We start from the raw sequence: 23,273 nt of genomic DNA on the forward strand, positions 1-23,273 counted from the left end.
ACGAAATATCGCCTCGTTGTATGTCTGAAATTTTTTGCATTAGGGAAAATAATTATAACTTACGTAATTTTAATCTGGTAAAGCGCTCGACTTACCGCACACTATCGTATGGTTTAAATAGTCTTGCTAATCGTACAGGAATTTTATGGTTATCTGTCCCATCTTCCGTAAAAAACTCTCCTTCGCTTTGCAGTTTTCGTCTTTCCATACGGTCTTGGAAGGGTACTGATTGCTCATGCAAAATATGTAACCCAGTACTAAGATTTTGTTGAGCATTATTATGCGATTTTTTTATAATTTTTTTTATTTATTTTTTTATTTATTTATTTTTTATTTATTTTTTTGTTTTGTTTTTTAGTCGATTTAAATTAGTTTTTTTTTTAACTACTGTAAAATTGACTTTAAATAAGGAAATAAATAAATAGAGACACTATTGGCAAAAAATAAAAAAATTATTACTTAGCAAAAAAGAGGTTGTTTTAAGTGGAAGGGGGTTGTAAAGAAAGTCTTACTTTCTGCTGAACATGTTCCTTAGAATATTGTACCACAGTAGCAGTTCTTTTTACTTTACCACTGCATTTGCCTAAAAAACTGGCCTAAAAAACGCATCTTCAAATTAGCACTCTTTTATTTATTTGCTGAAATGAAATAAACGCCCCAGGGTAATAACCCTTTCTGAGCTTCCAACCGAAGCGCTTTATCTTTACACGCATATGAACAAATTGGAAGTGAAGAAATCAAGTTATCGTTTTTGTGGTCCGAACACGAGAAAACGACATTAATTTGATTCGTACATAATCTGCATTACACGGTCGACTCCCTAATTATTATGGACACTCCAAAAAGCCGACGCTGTGATTAGCGGAGAAATAGTGAATGCACCACGGCGTCTGTTTATTATAGGAGTCAAGTGCATGTACACTTACGACACGGCATACTTTTTAACGTCCTAACGCTAATTTAGAAACTAAGCTTCAATTAAACGCCCCCTCTAAATATAGACGCCTCTTCAAAAACAACCCTATTTCAGGATATTTGAAGCATAATGCAAATGTTGAGTTTCACTGAAAGGATCTTCACTAATATACCTGTATGAAGTATAGGAAAATGATAAAGAGGCATAGCGGTTTGTGCTTTTGTTCTCCGGTTGTCTTCCCGCCCCCCCCCCCCCCCCCCCCCATCCTGGCTTTTAGTGAAGAGAACTCAGAGGAACACGGAGCTTTTATTCTGTAAAATACAAATACCACAACCTACATGTTTCCTTGATTCATATTGGCAATTATCCCATAAGGACCAGATGGCATAAATTGTTCCTAATTTGAAATTTTAGTTTGACGCGCTGTCCAAAACATTGCGACCGAAAACATCCAGGAAAGGAATAGGGATTAACATACAGATATACACATAGCTAGCTAATATTCAAGACTTTTTAAATCTTTTCTGTATCATGACGTCTCTAAATGAAAATTCGCTTCAATTGAGGCTGGAGAAACGAAAGGGAACAATGTCAGAAGTGGACAGAGCACATTTCGAAAAACAGCAAGTGAGTCTTTCTGTATGGTCTCTAATGAATTTTGGTAGTCCTTTTTCACATAATGAAAATTGCTATATTTCAGTCAAAGATATGTAGTTAGGTGCCAGCTATAAGTAACTTTTGTCACGTTTTACTGATTTTGCAATAGGGGTGCTGGAAAAATAGTTAAATATTTTAACTAGGGTCTGTTTACAATACACCTCTTCACAATGAGTTGTTTGCTCATTTTCTGTAAGAAAAAGTAAGTAAATAGAGAGAATTTAATAAGGCATTATGAATATTTTTAATTTTCTGGACAAACAATTAGTCTCATGGCATAAAATTAGTCTCACAGCATGTAAAGGAATTTTAGCTATTCATTTTAAAATATTTCACAAAAAAATTATTTCACTTTTCTTCATAGTCAGAAGAGCCTTCGTAATTCATAACAGTTTACTTCTTTTTTCCAATTCTCAAGTTTATTTAAACAAAACTGTGAACTCGTGTATCCATTTACATTTTTAACAAATTTTAGTTTATGTGGAGAGGATCCATGGCATACCAGTTCAGACAAAATAAAAATTTCCTAACCCTTTAGGTGCCCTTAACCCTTTATGATGGTGTTCGTTCTTCCTATTAAATTTTATCTATTTTTGATTGAGAATTCAAAGCAAAAGTTTGTTTAAAATAATGAAATTTTGGGTTGACATTGAATCCAACTGAAATTAAGTTAATTAAATGGCCATAACTGTCCCTTTCCATATAAACAGCCCACCCCTGAGCAACATAATGACATCAAAATTGGATTACAGTTTACAGTTTTTTTTATTATGAAATTACGGCCGACAACGTTGCGAGAAACTGATGTAGGCTACGAGCTGACCAATAGAGTTGCAGGCAACCACTAACCACAAGGGTGTTGAGTGAAAAAATTTTAGGGTTAAAGGTTACTTAGGATGCTTATAAACGTTTATGCCAAATAAGTCTTTATAATATGTTATTAAAGAATTCAGATCAAAATTCTCACAAACACTCACATGAGTCATAAAAATTACCAATACAAAGTTTTATCTCACCATCTGAACTAGCACGCTTATTGGCCACTAAAAGTCTGCTGGTATGTCAAAAACCAAGCGAGGTACCTAAGAAAATAGAAAAATTTGCTGCATGCTTTTTCTGTACAAATGTTTTAAATTACCCTATTTTTAAAAATTTATACTCCTTGCAAAAATCAATGACATATTTATTCGTAATATATCAACATGTGTGCACTTCTGTAAATGTCACAAATAGTAAATAGAAACAGGTAGGATGTTATGCAGCCATATTCTAAAAAATTGTACATAATTATTTAATTAATAAATGGTAAAGATAATTTGCAGGACTATATTTATGAGGGGCTCCAGTTCATGGGGGGTTAAATCATATTAATGTATATGTCAGATTATGAGATATGTTTTGGTAATGTCAACAAAGATAGCGCTTGAAAAAGGATAGAAAAATATATCAGTATATTTGTTGCTGACGAACAGTTACAGAAACATTGTGGTGTGATATTTTCTTAAAGGTGTTATTAATCCAATAATTCCAAAACGAACAAGCTTTGGGGAATTACACAAATTGTGCTTTCTTTAATCTTATACTGTACTGATGTCAAACTAAGGTGTTAATGTTGCATCATAGCATAAAAATAAAGAAATGGAGTATGTTTTTTCGGGTATGTACTTAAGGAAAATGTGATGTATTTTTTTTTAAGAAAATTACATGTACATATAGCATGATTACCTTATTTGTTATAATATTTCATTGATGTACTATTTTTAGGCCGAATGCATCATTAAAGCAATTAAAAATGAAGAGTCGCCAGCCAAAGAAAAACATGTTCGTCGTATCTTTTCAATTTATAGTTGTATAAATTAAAAGGTTGTATTAAAATAAAAACATAAGTTGTAAAACGTTCAGAGTAACTGCTGAACATTTTGTTTATGCTAATTCTTTTAATAGTTCTTATTAATAAGATTAGGTTAAACAGGTTTTTGTATTAATTATTGTAGAATGTTCCTTAATTAGTTAATCAGGTACTATCATTGGTACATGGCAAGAGCGTGGCAATTCTATGTTTTGGGGCGTCATTGGTAAACAACCATTGCCATCACAAGCAATTTTATGTTGGAAATCACTTACTGTTTTGCATAAAATAACAAGAGAAGGTCATCCAAATGTAAGTGTTAATATATAATGCCTATGGTACAAAAACTTACAACACTTGAATTGTTAAGTTATTGTTAAGTCACTTGTTAATACACAAACAGTCAATCATGTGATGGAAAAACCTTGGTAAAATTTACCTAACAATGACAATCTTTTATGTGCTTTCTTGTATGAAATGAATCGTTTTATTATTGCGAAGTCTTTTTGTGTTGTATTTATTACTTATAATCTTTGGGATTATATTTCACAGGTTTTGAAAGATTCATATGTATATCGAAAAACATTGCGAGATTTGTTTAGTGTTTACGTAAGTTCTTATGATTAATAAACTAGCTACTATTTTGTACAAATATTTCTATATTTATAGTATGTGTTTTTAGAGATTTCAAGCTGGAACTTATGGCCCCTTGATTTGTGAATATTTAAAAATTTTGCAATCCAAATTAGAATTACACCACAAGGTATGAAACATTTTTTTATTTTCATTTCATGCATTTCCTTCCAAATGACTGGTATATAACCCTATGAAAGCTACCAAGGTAATATTAATCGTGCAGCACTTTATGATTCTTTTTAGTATCCTGGAATACCTGGTTCTTTGTCATTCTCACAAGAAAATCCAGTAAAAATACCAGAACGTGATATAAATGATATGTATGTTTTTTTATGATTTGCTTCATGAATTTGTTTCATAATAGTTGCTTACTAAACCTTTTCATAACTCATTGATAAGGTAGTTTTCGCTATGACTTCTCAGTATTTTGTAATATAATACTAGGCCTTAAACACAGGGTTCCTACAGCTCCCTGAAACTCCTCGAATCTCCTCGATTTTCATTTCCCTCCTTAAATTTTCTTAAAAAATTGAAAATCAATGATTCCCTCCTCAAATATCTCCTCGATTTTTTTTTGAAAGTGCACAAAATATTTTCATAAGAAAAAGAGGCTAAAATGGCTGAGTACAAGTTCAAATTGAATCAATTGAACAAGAAGAAAGATCATTCTTGTTATTTTCTATTTTTCTCTGTTTTTGATAAAAATTTTAAAGATTTTTCTAATTCCCATCATCATAAGTTTAGAATTTTGTAGATATTGCGGATATTTTGTGTGCCTTTTTTAAAGGATTAACTTCCTTCTGGTTTAAATGCTGAGCACTGTTAATAGAACTTTGTATGAGCGTTTTCTGTTTGTTTGTATAAAGTATAATATACATGGAGTTTTAATTTATTTATGAAAGAACTGTTATATACTTTGGTTTATCTTATACTGTATATGAAGATACTGTTTTGTTAAAAGACGAAATAGCAAAAGAACCATTTTTCGATGACCTCCTTAATTTTGTCCTCGAATTTTACTGAATTTTTCCTCAATTTTTCTCATTTGTGAATTTTCAAATGTTGTGGGAACCCTGAAACAAATGCTTTAAATTATGTCTGTAGTTACGCATTATTCAAGTAGGAATGATCTGCCGGGGGTTAAAGGTGGAAAGAGGATTATAAGTAATGCGTTCAAAGTTACTGTCAAGATAACGCCTAACACTTTCCATTTTTTTCAGATTTACTTTTGCAGTGGAGTCTCTTGACTATCAAGATCTACTTCTCTCGTTAGAAGAAAATGGTAGGATTATTTTAAGCATTTGTATACATTATTTATAAATGTTATGGGAAAACGATCAATTGGAAATTATCATATTCTCCTGGATATTATGTATAAGGGTTAGGCTTAGGGCTATTGTTATTATTCATAATAACTAGTTTATGCATAATAACTTATAAAATTATGCAAGTATTTGTATACAATTTATAAATTTGACTGTAGTTGAAATAGGGAATGTGTTATAAAAGTTATAAAAGTTTATAAAAGTTAATGTGTTACATATATGATACATTTTTAGTTTTTCTGTTTTAGTGTGTAGACATTTAGTGTGTTCTAGTATAAGCCAGAAAATGAGTTACTTTATATTAGTTCTGCGTTTTCTTGGTCTTTCTTTTAGACAAATACCACACCACTAGCAACCAGAGTAATGATAAAATATTTGGAAATTCAGTTTTTCATATAAGTTATTATATCATTAACAACATGCTTCTCTTACTTTTAGTGTTCAAGACCCTTGACAAATCAAAAAATAATTCACAAATTGCTGCATCACAATGTAGAATTGCAACGTTAGTTCCATTGATTAAGGTTAGTCTTGTTTTGTTTAATTTACATGCAACATTGAAGGTACCAACTGTCGTCATCAGCATGGGCTTAATACACAAAAAATCAACCTAAATTATGCAAAATACATGAATTATGCAGCGGTGTATCATAAGATATAAAGAGTGCTGGATATATAATAGAAATATTTAAGAGAATATTTATAATAATATTTGTTGAAGACAAATTACAACACAAAGTTTGTAGTGACTTAGAGATTCTTGTTTCACTACAATCATCAAACTGCTAATAAAGTCGTTTGTAAATTATACTAGATATAAGTTTATCAAAAAATGTTCTCTAGAGCATTAAAGTAAAATTAACTGATGGAATACACAAAGCGTTACTTTATATTATCAATAAGGAATTTATTCCTGTGGTGGCATTTTCAAATAAGTTCAGTTCGTTTATTCAAAAAGCTGTTAGTATTGGCTCTTAGGATCAGCAATTTCTCAGCCAGGCACAAGTTCCATCTTCTAGTACTGCGTTTGTACGCGGCGCTGCATTTTGAAAGATTTAGTATGGTTGTTAAAGCGCGTTTTGAACTCAGCTTCACATGTTACGTAATAGATTTGCTTCTCCCTTCACACTCGACTTTAGCTTTATAAACAATACACAAAGATAGGCATTTTCCCTTAATAGGGCAGTTCTCTTTACAACGACATTGCATGGTTGTGGCACTTTTTTCATGGACTAGTCGTTAGCCCGTGGAAAAATCCATGGGTTCGCCCGTCCTCTTTATACCGCATCACGTGCGTCTTGCTACTTGCGCAACTAAGCTACCATTTTGCATGACAGACAGCCAGAAAGACGTATACGGGTATTTTAATATAAATGAGCTCAACACTTTCGCGTAATTCTTTTTGTATACGTAATTGGTAGTTGTCAAAGTATCGATGGTGATTATAATTTGTATATATAATATGATAGGCAAATTAATTCATGCCAGTGGTACATTACATGTACACAAACAGAAAATTCACATTGGCATGAGTTCACTTTGGGTATGTTGTGCCTTGATTCATCAGTGATGTATTATCAATTTTATTTTTTAGGAATGCAGTGGAATGTATGATTTGTTGGTGTATGTCTTAACTAAACTTCACAAAAGTAGGTCATCAGAAGATTTATTTTTTTACTCACGTTTTGATTCTTGAAAGTTTAATATAGTATAAAACAGAAAATCCAGTAGTCTAACGCTGCGAGTATGCCAATAGTTAAATCATTAGAGTAATGTCTAATTTAATTTTTATAGCTCACACACCTTTATTATCCAGTAAGATTTAAACTTCATAATTGACTAATGATAAAAAAGCAACAGTTTTCTTATTCTGCTCTTTTTATGCTTTACACATTTTTATAATTGAGTCAAGCTGCAATAATGATTAGTATTTTAAAAACTCAAGCCTTATTGGAAACTTTTAAAGTTTTCATAAAGTCAACTTGTTTTCTTACAGGAGGTAAGATTTAAGTAAAATTTTGTTATTCTTTGAAAGGTCTAACACTATAATGTTTCAAACATCAGTCAATTTATTCATAACATATTATGATTTTTTTAATTTAATTTTTTTTGTTTTAGATTTACCTCCTGAAACTCTTGATGGGCATCGAGAAAGATTTAATGTTCAGCATAAAAGGTATGTTGCAATAATATGAAGTTTTAGTCAGGAGTTTAAGGTGGCTAATTTGTTGTTTAGTGTTGTTTTTATTTTTTGTTTACTACAGGTTGCGTGTATTTTGTTTCGAAGCAGGCACTCTACAATACGTCACTAATTTGACAGCAATTCCAAATATTCCTGAAGTTAGTCAATTTTGAAATATTTTTATATAATACTTTTTATATTATATCATTAAAATTATTTCAAACTTTTTAAACATTAACAGGCCGTTAAGTTTATTTATTTTCTTTAGCAACCACCTGATTTTCTTATACATAAATACGAACCAAAGAAAAAACGGGAAAAGCCTAAGGAGGAACCAAAGCCTGTCCAAATCGCTCCACAAATTGATGAAAGGTAAGTTTATGCTTTTACACTTCTTAGATGAAAGGGTATGAACAAACATTTTGATGTGGAGCATGTTAGATTAAACATTTTGTAATGACTTTTGAATTTCCTAAGGACAGGTAGTCAATTTCAGAATGTTATTTGTTATCATGCTTGTTTTTTTTGGGCTACCACAAGCAAAAGCATGCTTCATTTTTTGCAAATCGATGTACTTGTTAATTCTGTCCAGTTATTTTGTTTGATGAAAAAACTTTTTTTTTGTCTGTTGTGTAAAATCTATTTCAAAACAACAAGTTCATAATGGGTGTTCAAATTTTATTAGAGATGTGTTGATTGAGCAGCTAATGAGGGAAATAGAAGAATTACGGGAACAACTGGAGTACACAGAAAAACAGGCAGGAATTTAACCTTTTTCAAATAATATGAGCAATAATGTCATTTGAGATATAATTTGTGTCCGGCTTATGAGTTGAGAATAATTCAGTGTAAAGTTGTTGTCTCTTTTAGGCAAATGAAATGGAGACTAATCTTAGAATGCAAATTATGAAGGTAAGATTTTTAAAATGAATATATAAATTTGGGTAGTTCGTGGTTCAACAAGTTTTTTATTGAGTATTGTCTTAATTTTCTTTAGCTCCAAGAAGATCTAAAGAGGATGGAAAATCTCGCTAGACAAGCTAACGAAGTACTTTTGATGATTATTTTTCTAGTGTCTTAGAAACCTCCACAATTTTAAATCTTGACTCAAGTTTTCTAGAAAATAATTTTTTGAGGAAACACTTTGTAATTTCCTTTTTAGGAAAATAAATTTCTAAAAGAACAACAGGAAAGCATGAAAGAGGACTCTGATGCACAAGGTAACATTAAGGAATGCATTATCATCCATATTTTTTTATCTTATTGTAAATAATTTGTCTTATTTGATGTATACAAAGTATTGGATGTTTTTATGGGGTACCAAAAACAATGGAACTGCAAAGATATATTTATTTTAAAAAAACATTGCACCTTTTACAATTAATAAAACTTATTTGAAAGGCAACCCTGTTATCACCTTTTTTTGTTTCACAGAGAAAGCGAAATCAGCAGACGAGAAGTTTAATAAATTAAAGTTATTATATGGGAAACTAAGGCAGGAACATATTGATCTTCTTCGTAAGGTAAATTTTATGTTATTGTATTGTATGTTCTTTAGTCATGTTTGTGTTAGTATTGTACTTTTTATTCATCAGTCAAATATTTTCTGTACTAGAACTTATTTCATTTCTCTAATTTATTATTTTATATAGAATGCTGAAATCAAACAGAAAGAGGAAAATACCCTGAAAGCCAAAGTGGTAAATACATTTAAGCAGCAATCAACAGAAAATTATTGTTTTATAGACCAACTTATTATTTATCTCAGTAATTTACTATAAACTATTGTCTGTCTACACAGGTAAGGTCATCATAACTCCAAAACTAAAGCAAAAAAACAACAGAAAGATAACAATAATACTAGAAATTGTATTTCCGAAATACTTAGATTTTTTGTTACTTCATTCAGGAACTTGAAGAAAACCTGAACAACGCTCAAGAAGAATTACTACAAAAGGTTTGTGTTTATACACTATTATGAAGTTAAATTGTCATAACAATTGTTGTTATGTTTCTAATTCATGTGTAGGAGAAAGAGCTTGCTAATTATCAAGAAAAACTAGAGGAATTAGAAAAAATTAATCAGGTCAGTAGCCTACAGCATCGCTATGTTTTATCTTTGACTTTTTTTCTCTTAAACACCACAAGACATGCATTCGTGTAGATACTTTTTTTAGTGCTGACAAAATTTACAATTTCTCTGCCACATTTAAAGCTAATGGTGATCTTTTTTTTGCTGTATTTTGAACTCACATTGTATAGCCCATAACCCACCTTTCCAAGAGAGAAACAAACCCAAGACCCTGAGATAGCCTGCACCTTTGTATTACCTGCATCTTGTTATAAAAAATTCAGTCAATGTATTTTTTACTTATCCACGATACTCAACAATAGAAATATTGAAGTTATAATATAACCCTTACCACATTATATCTGGTGTTTACATTGGAAATTCGTAAAAATAAATTATGCAGGTTATATACGAAAAACACTTTATGGATACTTCATATAATAACTGATTAAAACATGTATTTGTATTTGCAGGATCTAAAAATTGATTTTGATCAAACAGACCAAAACAGCAAAACACAGGTAAAGAAATAATATACTCATACAATCTGGATGTAAACGTTGATGTTGCAAATGTTGATTCCATGTTGATTTGATAACGTAGATTGGAAATTTGAATGACGAAATTACAGCATTGAGGAAGTCACTAACAGATGCAGAAGAAAAATCGAGGGTAAAAATTTTTATGCTATTTACGTTTATTTCAGTTTCAAATATGTATGTACAATCATATAATATTTCATATAATCTTATATCATATTTCATACAATCATTTAAATATCATATTTTCATATAATTTCATATTAGAATCTGGAAAATGAATTAGAAGAAACTAAACGCAAAACTGATGAACAGGTAAAATTGAATGCGTTATTTTACAAATATTATGTTGAACAGAAATCACACAATTCCTTTATTCATATCACACACAACTATATGTCAAATGATTCAGGAAAATATTAAATTTAACAAAGATAATTTTTAAGAAATATAGGAAGCACACCCTTGACCAGATCATTACAAATTTTAGTTCACCTTTGTTGGAAATTAATTTTTTTTAGGTTAAGTCACTGGGAGATCAGTTACAAAATATCACTACAGGAAAGATTACAGAAGAATCAGCAAGGAAGGTGAGGCTTATTGGTTTTCATGGTTTCATGGTTCGCGTTTAAAAACATTTCTGTATTGTACATGTTCTCTATATATGTAATTTGTATTCATTTAGAATGCAGAAGATGCAATTTCCCAACTGCGAAAAGATAAAGAACAAATGGTAAATTGATTGTTGGGATTAAGTAGTTAAAATGTATCTATAAACAAATACTAACTTATTTCATTGAAGGAAAACATTGATTTCATGGCTTGTTGTTTGTTGGCTCCAAATGGACTAACCTTTTTCTTTTTGAAACTGTAGCTAAATTCTTAATGACAGATTTATTTTCATTAACAGATTCTATTTTGATTATTAGAGAAATGAATTAGAACAATCTTTAGCAGAAACGAAAACTTTGTTAAGTTCAGAAGAGCAAGCAAGGAAGGTAAATGCTATTTTAAAGCAATTTTATGTTTATGTATGGCAATTTAATTAACAAATGCTGGTTGTTGTGAGCAAGAAAATTCGTTTCCACCACTAGTGTAATAGCTTTGTTGTTTGTTCCTAGCAGCAGAAATTGCCCTTTAATAGCCAAGTAATATCTTTAGCAAAGAATTTCGCATACCCCTGTGTGAACCAGGTGCCAGGTTCCCTGTCATATTTCATTAGAATAAACAGGGAACCTTCGGTTTTTGTAATAATGCAGATGGCAGAGTGGTTTGCAGCAGTAACCAGATGGCAGTAATTTGTCAGCAATGTCACAGGAATTCTATGACACACACCAAAAGTGCTTGCGCAAAATCAGCCAAAAATGTAAGGCTCACAAGAACATAGTCAAATTGCCTTACATGGTGCTACAGAAGCAAATGACTTTAAAACCATTTGCCTCGCCTAAGATAAATAAAACACTGTTTTTACAAATCGAAAGAGCACAGAAGAAGAAGAAGAATGGTGGGGGCAAACCATTTTACCAGTAAAAATAAATCGACAAACAGTTCGAGCTTCGACTGCTTTATTAAAAAAAACACTTTATAATTACTTATGGGTTGGTTAAATTATTGTGAAAAATGCTGAAACGTCTTAAAGTAATATGCCTTTTCTGTTTGTAGATAAATTAATTTGAATTAATTCTTTTATTAATGAAGATTTGTTAGTTAATTATATTATTTTAGAAACTTTACAATATTCGTTTTGAAATTAGGAATTACCTAAAAAATCTACGAAGATCTCTGAAGGAAATTAATGAATATATACACATCAAAATACGGGTGAATTTTACAGAAGATTAGTAACAGCTCTGTAAAATGACCTGAACAGCAATGGTTTTTTTTTGCCATCGCAATATGAAACCGCAAAATTGCAACGTCAATTTTCAATTGCGAACCATAGTAAATATTTTGATGCTTTTCTTGTTTTATCTTTCTGTGATTTTTACATGCATTGTGTTTTTGCATCCATAAATGAAGTTAAAACAAACTTATTTTTTAAAAGGAAACAGAGGACCAACTAAAGAAACTGCAAGAAGATATGAATAATGAGGTATCAGTTGCACATTTGTTTTCATTTTCAAAGCTTAAGTTAACCCATGTAGTGTTGGGAAACTTTTTCAGCAAAATAAAATAAAAAACTCCTGGTCTTGTTTTTTCAGGTTAGTCGGTTAAAGCAAGAAATTGAAAAAGTCACCAAAGAAAAAGAAGATCAAGAAAATGCAAAGAATGTATGTATTTTATTATGCTTTCTATAAGCACCCTTTTTAAAAGTGAAGACATGATTAAATACGTAAGTTGCTGTTAAATTATTCTTAAGATTATTTCCTATTAATCTTAAGGCTGCACAATCAACTTTGAATGCGTTGCAATCTAACAGCTCGTCAGAGGTATTGTGATTATTTCAGATTAATTCTTTACAATCCATTTTATCCACTCATTATTTACCCAGTAGTATTCTTTATTAGATTCAAAAGTTAACAGCGGATTTACAAGAACTTCATACAGCTAAGCAATCATTGTTGACTGAGAAGGAGGTAAATACAATTTCATATAATGACCTTAAAACTTGTACTGTATTTTTGTACAAAGACTCTCAAATTTCTTTGAGGGTCTTTGTAACAACAAAATACAGTACAATTTAACAAACAGTGTGTTTCGTGATATTCATTAGTTTACCTTCCCTAAGGCTTTAAGCAAACATGAGCTGGTGTGATTGTTTCTTTGCATGGAGTAGACATCAAAGGAGAAAGGAAAGCACACTAAATTTGTCACTCTGGTGCATTTTAACCTGTAGTGTGGTACAAAGGGAAGATGAATTTATATAGTAAAATATTATGGTTTAACTCCTAAGTTTTTTTAGTTAAATTTTAGTGAGGGCTTTTGATATCCATTAGTATATTGAAAATGTCCCCTCCAGTTTTTAACTCCAGGGTTGAACTGCATGTAAATTCAGACCTTATCTTCATTATGTTTACATTTAATATATTCTGTTTTAGAAATTGCAACAAGATTTATTATCCAGTCAAGCTGAACTAAATAAACAGGTATGTTCACGGCATCCAGTATGATTTTCTAACATTTTAAAAATGTTATTTAAAAATGTTATTATTAATCTATTTTCATTTTTCATAGTTGTCAGAATTGAATGATAGTTTAAATGAAACAAAACAGCAGTTATCAGAAGAGTCAACTAACAGAATGGTAGCTAACAGGATTTTTATTTTTGTATTGCTTGCTTACTTAATGACCATAATATTTGCGCATTAAGTAATCTAATTGGGCACTTATTCAATTTTGACCTACTTGAAGAATTGCGTGGAACTTGAAGGCAGTTACAAAATCTCTTTGATGGTTGTCATATCTTTAACACATCACTTGCACTGACAATATTCGTAATATCTATTTTTAAATATCTTACTTTAAGGGATAATAAATGAATTTTTCTAATAAGTGGCCCCTCTACATGGAGGGCTTAATAGAGTACCTATAAGAGGGTTCACTCTCAGAATATTCAAATGCGCATTTTCTTCATTCCATATATGTATATTTTTTAAGGTTAGTTATTTTTATCTCTTTTTTTCACTTTTACTATTCTTCACACATTAGAGACTTGAAAATCAATTGCAACAAATGACAGAAGAACATGCATCAAAGGCAAGTTATCTACTCTTTTGTTCTTCTTCTTTGATTCTAATCTTAGTAGTCTGGCAGTCTAATAGTTATTCTCGATTTCCTAAACTGTGCTTTCAGTTGTGTAATGTCTGCATCAGTCAGTTTATTTTTACTCATTTCGTGCAAGAATAAGTTTTGATAAGTTAACATAGCTTTTTTCTTGTTTGTTTAAAAAGATTTTGATGTACAGGTTGCCATGCTATCTGCAGATCTACAACAGATAAAAACAGACAAAGAAATGGAGGAAAATCTAAAGAAGGTACATTATTTGTTACATTTTCATTTTTAACATTGACTTTACCCTTGCTTACTAATGAAGATAGTACATGTAGTGTTATTTTGGAAAAACCTTAAGTGATAAAACTGAAACAGGTTCTTTAGGTCATTCCTTAAAAAATAAAAATTTCTTGCGTATTGGTATTCATTAAATGTTACAAAGTGTTTGAAGTTTGTTGATATGTGTTGATCTTGTTTGAAGTGTGTTTAACCAGAAAATACAATTTAAAGTTTTGTTTGTTACTTACAGCAAAAAGAAGAGGAGCTAACAATGACACGTAACAATAATTTAACTGCGGTATGTTTTATAAAGTTGTTTGTTGTTGTGTGTTCTGTTTGACAATTGTTTTTGCTGTGTTGTACGATTTGTAAAGAAATATCTTAAAGAGATGTTTTATTTTTATTTAGTTGCAAGAAAAAGAAAGACAACAACAAGAAACTGCATTGAAAGAAAAAATTGAGTTACTTGGTGAGGCAAATGTTACATGTCATATCGTATCTCCCTGAAAAGGGATTGATACCAAATTTTTAAGTTGAAATACAAGAAAAAGATAGAATTTTGGTGGCAGTTTTGGTATGCAAAATGAACTAAAACCACCGGACTACCCTTAAATCATATGAGATCATAAATCCTATCTATATTAGGACCGTAAAAGTGTAATAAAATGTGTGTAGTTAGAAGCAGGACCTGCCCTTCATGAGATTTGAGTGTTTAATTTTCTATGTGTTAAATATGAAAAAATTAACTGTATTTTAATTGAAAAAGGGTATATATTTTTTTGTATTTCCACACAGCTGCAACTGCAAAAGAATGTGAGGAAATTATTCAAGACACACTGGAAATATTTAATAATCCTTCTCATGAATCTGGAACAACATGTTCTGCAGGTACGTCTATGTTTCAGCCATATTACTATATTTTTCAAATTGTATTTGCTTAAAAAGGCTTGCTAGTATATGAGGATAATTTATTTAGAATATCTTAAGTCTCGTTTGGACGGTTTAACAACACGTGTACAGAATACAACTAATACTTACAGTTCGTTTCACACTACACACGAAGGTGGGTTTTAACTGATTAAATTTTTTTTTTCAGTTAGCTGCAGCAGTTGCAACATGTTTTTCTGGTATTTTATTGTAGCGTGTGTGACCACTTTGTAAGATTTAGACCCTGTGAAAACATATTGGACCAGATTTGGGGATATTGAGTCTAAAATTAAGTTTCAATTTTGATTTTGATTTTTCACATTTTTTATTTGTTTATATTATTTTCTCTTTTTTTTTCTGTTTAGATGTTCTTCCACTTGTTACTAAGTTAAACTCAACCTGTCATCATATAAGTGATGCGTTGATACACGGTAAAGCAACATCACACATGGCTGCGCAGGAGGATTCACAAAGTATGTTTTTTAATTTTTTTAAAAAGTAAACGTGTAGTGCCAGTATGAACATTACAAATGTTTCGAGGTTCTTTTTGTAGCTATGTATCAAATTAAGATTTTTTTTAATAAATAGCAAATAGTAGCAGATGAAATATAGACACGGTTCACGTGACATATTTATTTACATTGAATAAATACGCCACTATGCAAAATATGAAATTGTATGTCCTCTGCTTGATCTATTGTGGTGCTTGCATTGATCTTTTTTTGCTGAGAAAAAGAATAAGAGAAACTGAAAGGTTTTTAAGTAAACGGCCATGTGTTGGATCTATTCCATTTAAGATGTCAAATTATGACTTCTATTTATGGTTGGCATTTACTAGGCTTGGTAACATCTTGTAAAGGTGTTGGTGAAGCAACTCTTGCATATTTACAACAATTCAAAAACCATGCAGGTAAGGTATACTCAAAGCATGTTTGCATGGTGTAACCACTTAAAGCGTGTTTGCATGTTGTATTACTTAAAGTGTGTTTGCATTGTGTTGCTACTTAAAGTGTGTTTGCATGGTGTAGCTACTTAAAGTGTGTTTGCATGGTGTAACTACTTAAAGCGTGTTTGCATGGTGTAGCTACTTAAAGTGTGTTTGCATTGTGTAGCTACTTAAAGCGTGTTTGCATTGTGTAGCTACTTAAAGTGTGTTTGCATGGTGTAGCTACTTAAAGCGTGTTTGCATTGTGTAGCTACTTAAAGTGTGTTTGCATGGTGTATTACTTAAAATGTGTTTGCATGGTGTAACTAATTAAAGTGTGTTTGCATGGTGTGGCTACTTAAGTGTGTTTGCGTGGTGTAGCTACTTATGTAGTAATAGTCAGATTGTTGACCTTAAGGTGTAAATCATTTTTTAATCCCAAGAATATAAACTGAGTAAAATTTGTCTTGAACGCAAGAAAGAAAAAAATAAATATTTTGAATTGTTTTTTTTTTTTTTTTGCATTTGGGCGTTTTCAAATTTAGTTACCGTGGATCATGGCCAAATATAGGCTCCTCTTGTGATATTTAACACATACAATTTGCAAATAGCCAGTCACATGTTATCACGTTTTCTACAAACTATTATTCATTAATGAGAACCATGGAACCTTTATTAATGAAAGATTAATTACATGGCTGTAATGAAGATATTGTGTAGTATATACCTAATTCTCAACAAATATATTACCAGTGATGGGTGCAATGTTTGTTCATTAGTTTTTATTGAAACAATTGTGGTACATTGTTCTCAATGCAAAAACAGTACATTGCACGGAAAGTGGTCTATTAAATATTTATATGTAAAAACAAACTTTACATTCTTCTCAACAATTTTTTTTATGAGTATGCAAATTTATACTTTATACCTTATATTAGTAACAATTTTATTTTTTCTGCCTTTTTCGGTCAATGTTTTTATGAAAATCCTTGCAAAAAGAAAGAGATTTTGTGTTGCAAAACCTTTCGAGAGTTCCCAACTTCACCTATATCTTTACCAGCCATCATTAGACAGCTATCATCATTGCAGCTTACTGTTTTGTCTCTTCATCATATACATGCAGACAAAACATACAATACAACTTCTTATATTGTAACCGTTAGCAAAAGATTTTCATTTAATTTGGATTTTTCACTGAAAAAGAAACTAGACACGATTAATATGTTTCAGCTTTTGCTAGGTAAATCCTTAATGATTTTACCGAGTGACCTATTTTTGCAACCTTTTTAAATAAATATTTTATATTTCTCTGAGTTAGATCCGTCCAATGTTCAAAACGACGCATCCGTGTTAGAAAAAGAAATAACGAAAATGATTGAAATTTCTGAGGTAGATTGCTTTGTTCAACTTATGTTAAAAAGAAAAAGTTTTTTCTGTCCCATCCTTGACGTCAAATAAAGTCATAATAACTGTGTTTGATATTCTACTGATAAAAGCTGGTGTTTTTGGGTATAGAAGAAATTTCGAACCTATTGTGAAAAACATTTTTTATTGAAGGAACTCGTACAAAAACAATCTGATTCTGCGGTTGATGTTGAAAATATAGTAGATGAAGAGATGCATGCAACTGAAAAGGTTAGTGTTGTTTGTCCTTTTTATAATTTTTAGTTGCTTAAAATTCCCTGTTTGTTTCCATTTGTTTTTTCTGAAACCAAAATAACTTTATAACTGTTTTGAAATTTATTTTAGATTGTTGCTGATGCAGCATCCAGGATAGAGGTAGGTAATTATCTGAATTTTATTTAAAATTTCTTCCGTCAAAATTTCTTCCTTTAAAATTTCTTCGTCCAAAATTTCTTCCTTTGAAATATCTCTATTCAAAATTTCTTCATTCAAAATTTCTTTATTTAAAATTTCTTTGTCCAAAATGTCTTCGTTCAAATCTTCTTCGTTTAAATTTTCTTCCTTCAAAATTTCTTTCGTCAAAATTTCTTCCTTTAAAATTTCTTCTTTTAAAATATCTCCGTTCAAAATTTCTTCATTTAAAATTTCTTTATTTAAAATTTCTTTATTTAAAATTTCTTTTTCAAAATTTCTTCGTTGAAATTTTTTTCGTTCAAAATGTCTTCGTTCAAAACTTCTCCGTTTAAAACTTCTTCGTTAAAAATGTCTTTGTTTAATTCTGTTTTAGGAACTTCTCAACAAATCAAGAAAAACACACAGTGGTGTGCAGTTAGAAGTCAACGAAAGGTAAACAACAAAACTGAATCTTCGGCTGCCGTATATTTGTTGTTTTCATCTCTTTTCATTCTCTTTCTAAATACAATGTAGCCTCTTTAAAGAAAGAATTGTGTGAACAGTGTGATTGAAAATTTGAAGTCAAGTAACAATCAATAGAGTGAAGTGGTTTTAAACACAAAAACACAAAGGCGCAAGTTGAACTTCCTGTTTTTTTAAAAAAATGTATTTACCATTTTTTATTTTAGAATCTTAGACTCGTGTACCGGTTTAATGGCTGTAAGTTAAATTTTAGAATTTACTTAAATTTTTTTCATTGGATATTTGTATTTAAACTTTTTACATGTCAACGTACTGAAATTTTGTGAATTGTATTTTAGGCTATTCAACAGTTAATTTTACGATCAAAAGATTTACAAGACGAAATTGTCGCAGAAGGGAGAGTATGTATTTTGATGTATTACTTCAAGTTGTTATAATAAACACATATTTCATGTTTTGGCATGCCACTTCTAGCCTCGTTTTGAGGCACGGTTCGTCATCAGGTTTCTAAAAATTATACACAGGGAAAGGTTAGAAATATGTGACGTATGTGAATGTGTGTGATTTAACATTAATGTATCTTTCTCGCAAAACCTTTGATTTTATATCACAGTATCAGGTTGATCTGGTGTAGTCCATGCAAAACCTTATTTGCCAATCAACTGTTACAAATCTTTCCTGAAGATTTTGTCCCCAATGACGTCACTTTATTTGGTCAAATTTGTTTTGCTTCTTTAGTATTATTATTTTAATGCATAAAATTTTATTTTTCTTAAACTTCTAGGGTTCAGCCTCTGTGACGGAGTTTTATAAACGCCATCATAAATGGACAGAAGGCTTGCTTTCTGCTGCGAAATCAGTTGGTTATGGCGCGACCTTGCTTGTGTAAGTAGAATCATGTAATAGAATGAAAACATAACGTCGTGTTTAGCAGGGTGTCTACTACTCCTGGGATCTCCCAGGAATGAAATAAAATTCCGGAAAGTTAAAAGAGGGAGAAAAAATTTGGAAACTAATTTCTTCTTTGTTTGTTAAGGACTGTTTTTAGTCATCTATGGAAATTGTTTAGGTTTTATGGAAAGTGATAAGTCATGTTTTTTCTCGAACTGACTACACCTTGAAAATGTGTTTTCAGTGGCTCTCATGTAAAAATGTTTAGTAGTGTATTTATTAAGCGTTTTCAGGTCCGGAATAATGGCCAGTCAACATGCGCGATATTGTAACAATTAACTTCACTAGAACTTCTGTCTTTTTTGCTATATAGGGATGCTGCCGACAAAGTTATTGAGCGTAAAGCCAAAATGGAAGAGTTAATTGTCGCTTCTCACGAAATTTCTGCATCAACCGCTCAACTGGTATGATTATTCATGTTGCATCTAGTTTCTGACCTTTTCAATTTCAGTCACAATTTGGTATTTTTTCGTAGTCTGCAAAAGTAGTCTAGAAAAATTGATGAACTTGGTTGTCAAACTTTTAATAAAAAAACTTTTGCATCGATTACCGAGAAATAAATAAACGCAAGAAAAAGAATAAAAAATTAAATTTGCGGATTTTCCTTGTTGTCACAAACTTAAATCTTTCTGTAAAGTCAGTATAAATTCACTTTATATTTAAGGTTGCCAATTCGCAATATTTTTTCTCTATCAAAATGTACACATTCGCATTTTTTTGTTCCGCAAAATAGTCGTGATTTTTTTTTTTTGATATGTTTGGGTTGGGTTTAGTTAGCAATTTGTTTACGTTTTTGCTATTGCTTTATATGGATTCAATTATTATTATAAGGTAAAGCCTGATCCTCTGTGTTGCTGACGTATTATTTTTCCTGCTTATGGAAAACTGTTTATTTCTAAAACATTTCAGGTCGCTGCTTCAAGAGTGAAGGCGTCGAAATACAGCAAAAGTTTACCGCCATTGATGACGGCATCCAAAGGAGGTACGTTTGTATGTTTATATATAGCTAAGCACTGACATCTAACTTTGCTTCTATCTTTTCATTTCTCTTTTTCTCACGGCAAACTATTGATTTAGCACCACTACCTCCCTTTTTTTTCAGCTGTACATTTTAGTGGCGCCATCTTGCGTGTATAATTTTGTCGTTATCAACTCTTATTTTTGTTGGTCATCTAGTGTTCTAAAACTGCCACAATCGATTATAGAAGAAATTAACCTCAATAGGCTTAGATTTATAGCATTTTTATGGTATCAGATAATTTTTGTTAAATTAACTTAATACCAGATAATGCTGAAAAAAAACACTCCCTTTTTGAATTGTCCCACACCAATCGCCCCATACTTCCGAGCCTTGCACGTACCTCAAAGATAACCCTGATATTTGTAACTACTGAAAATATGAATTGTAGCCTCTTTTTTATTTTAGTTGGTGAAGCCACTGCTGGTGTTGTGGCGGCTGTCAGAAGTGGTGCAGCAATGGCTGAAGAATCAAGTAAAGTGATTCTTCGCTTATAAAATCTAAAATGTGGCTTTCTTTATTGTGTATTACTCTGTTTAAAAAAACCACTGCGTGATAAAAACCTATAGAAGTCACTTGCTTTATTTCTAACTAAAAATACTGTACAAGTTTTTCAGTTTTACTTAAGTTCCCTAATGTGAATAAAAAAGCAAATTCGTTTCCATACTCTATTTTGATTTAGCGCATTAGGTACATATTGTCGAGCCTTCAGAGATTTAATTTGATTTTCTCCTTTTGTTGAGCCTTAAGTTTGTTTAAATTTAGAAACAGTTCCTGATTATACAAAGATGTCTTTAACACAAGCAAAAAGATACGAAATGGACAGTCAGGTAGGTGTTGCTATCTACAAAGAAGTAGTGTATGAATCAGAAAATATCGAGACAAATTGAATTGGTGAAGAAAAATAGTAGAAAATTTAGTATCTTGCGAAAAATTCAGTTACTTTGCCACTATTTTCCCCCGATTTACAGTATATTAACTAGTATTTCCTCAATTTTATTATTTGTCATAATTTTAGGTTAAAATACTTGAATTGGAAGATCTGTTGCAGAAAGAGAGGTCGAAACTTGGCCAATTAAGAAAAGCACACTATCAAATTGCAGTAGAATTATACGGAGAAGATCAGGTATGTGCACTTCACCGTGGAGTGTTCATGAACTTTTTCGAATGATTGCTTCTTTTTATACCTCATGCCAGCATGAGAATAACACTTTAAAACCATTCTTTTTTAACATTCATAGATCTTCACATTTTGTCATAGTGCTAACACAGGCTAGAAGTTCCTCTTTTTAACATGTGCGTTAAGAGATCTTCTCTGCAGCAAATACGAATTTTTCATTCACGAAAGCAAATGCACTTAAAATGTTTTTATATTTTTTAGGTGAATTTGGATTAAAGAAGCGACTCCATATGCTCCGTATGTAACTTGTAGTATTGGCGTACCATAATCATAATTTGAAATGTGCGCATGCGGAGTGTATCTTACATAATTGTCCCTATAAAAATACAAATATTACAGATATATTTATATTTAATACTATTTGTTGGAGAAATATTTGTAGCACTTATGTACGATCTAGCCTAATTTATCTGCAAGCAAGGCAAAAGCCATAGAGTGATTTCAATTTTTATAACGACATCAGCCGTAACAGCCGCCCTTGTCTATTTTGTATTTATTTGCATACTATATGAAACAAACTTAGATTTTTATAATAGTTTATTTTAATTTTATACTAGCGACCTTACGAAACAAGAACGGAGCGACGTAGCAAATATTTATCAATACGCATGTGCAGAGTAAACTCCAAAAATGAAGTTGCCGCTTTCCTTTGAATGTCTTATTTTTATATTAAATATTTTTTGTTTAACGCTTGTCCAGTGTTCTCCTTGTCAGTTCGCATTTTTAAAAGTAGCCATATTTGTTTTGATTTATCTCCCGCGTTGTCGCTTCTGTAATCAATTTTTAGCGCGTTTTTCATTTTTCGCGGGCTTTTATGAAAAGTTATTAAAAACTCCGTTCTGGCTTCGTCAGGTCCCTAATTTTTATTTAGTCACCTACTTCGTTACTACTCTCTTTATCGATATACGATAGAACGCTCGGTGGTAACAGAACTGAAGTTGGTGGCTGGTGCAGGTGGTGTTACCGCTGTTTCATGATGTTTACTTTGTCAACCTGTTGTTTCTTTTTTGTGGTGTCAAACTTCCGGATGAGATATAAGGCGCAAGAAAAGGTTTAGTAGTAAAGAAATTAATTCATGTTCCCCTCGCAAACTTAATAAGTGGTACAAGCTGGAAAAACGACGAATTGCTCCAGCTGCTTTTTGATGCAGCTCTCCAACTTTTCACAGTCCTTTCTTTCCACCGATGTTATCTCTATTGCTTTCATGTAAGTCAACAAAATTAAAAAAAAACAGCAGCTAATTAATAAAGTAAACAGAAAGTTTGAAAGTATCAACAGCTGCATAGATTTTGAATTATTATGTACACCATGGAGTGACTCTTTATTAGGTGTTGGCGAATTTTTGAAGAATCGCATTTATAGCTATCTCTATTTATATTTTATAAAATAAAAATCTTTATGTATTGTTGAAAGCGTGGAAAATTTTTAAAATAAATCTTCTAATTACGATGACATCAGTCTCTGACTTTATTAGCGCTAATTCGCATTGCGTGCACACGCTTACCTAGTATTATTTTGTTTTGGTAACATCAAATACTGTTTTGGTAACATCGAGTACTGTTTTGGTATCATCGAGTACTGTTTTTGTAATATCGAGTACTGTTTTGGTAACATCGAGTACTGTTTTTTGGTATCATCGAGTACTGTTTTTGTAATATCGAGTACTGTTTTGGTATCATCGAGTACTGTTTTGGTAACATTGAGCACTGTTTTGGTATCATCGAGTACTGTTTTGGTAACATCGAGTACTGTTTTGGTATCATCAAGTACTGTTTTTGGTATCATCGAGTACTGTTTTGGTAACATCGAGTACTGTTTTGGTAACAT

At 31.2% G+C, this 23,273-nt stretch overlaps 1 protein-coding gene across 2 annotated transcripts; it reads left to right on the top strand.

The window, feature by feature from the left end:
• Positions 1–1,330: 1,330 nt before the first annotated feature.
• Positions 1,331–22,898, top strand: LOC130623414 (huntingtin-interacting protein 1-like). 2 transcript variants are annotated; one of them, XM_057438899.1, is made up of 53 exons: positions 1,331–1,543; positions 3,338–3,401; positions 3,592–3,734; positions 3,975–4,031; positions 4,105–4,185; positions 4,302–4,378; positions 5,279–5,340; positions 5,822–5,907; positions 6,978–7,032; positions 7,502–7,559; positions 7,648–7,723; positions 7,834–7,937; positions 8,251–8,323; positions 8,436–8,477; positions 8,563–8,613; positions 8,728–8,785; positions 9,000–9,088; positions 9,218–9,265; positions 9,475–9,522; positions 9,595–9,651; positions 10,110–10,157; positions 10,240–10,308; positions 10,443–10,490; positions 10,697–10,765; positions 10,861–10,908; positions 11,105–11,173; positions 12,220–12,267; positions 12,377–12,445; positions 12,557–12,604; positions 12,683–12,751; positions 13,214–13,261; positions 13,350–13,418; positions 13,824–13,871; positions 14,080–14,148; positions 14,416–14,463; positions 14,574–14,634; positions 14,961–15,053; positions 15,142–15,228; positions 15,458–15,565; positions 15,931–16,002; positions 17,336–17,406; positions 17,575–17,652; positions 17,767–17,796; positions 18,209–18,267; positions 18,504–18,534; positions 18,636–18,698; positions 19,082–19,182; positions 19,562–19,652; positions 20,158–20,230; positions 20,675–20,740; positions 21,032–21,096; positions 21,285–21,392; positions 21,648–22,898. In XM_057438899.1, the coding sequence occupies exons 1-53, from the start codon at positions 1,448–1,450 to the stop codon at positions 21,660–21,662; spliced, it is 3,564 nt and encodes a 1,187-aa protein (XP_057294882.1). In that variant the 5' UTR covers positions 1,331–1,447; the 3' UTR covers positions 21,663–22,898. The 2 variants fall into 2 exon arrangements, with proteins under 2 accessions (XP_057294882.1, XP_057294883.1); XM_057438900.1 differs by having other exon boundaries at positions 13,392–13,418.
• The last annotated feature ends 375 nt before the right edge of the window (positions 22,899–23,273 follow it).

This window comes from Hydractinia symbiolongicarpus, chromosome 13 (genome assembly GCF_029227915.1).
Source record: "Hydractinia symbiolongicarpus strain clone_291-10 chromosome 13, HSymV2.1, whole genome shotgun sequence".
Lineage (NCBI taxonomy): Eukaryota > Metazoa > Cnidaria > Hydrozoa > Anthoathecata > Hydractiniidae > Hydractinia > Hydractinia symbiolongicarpus.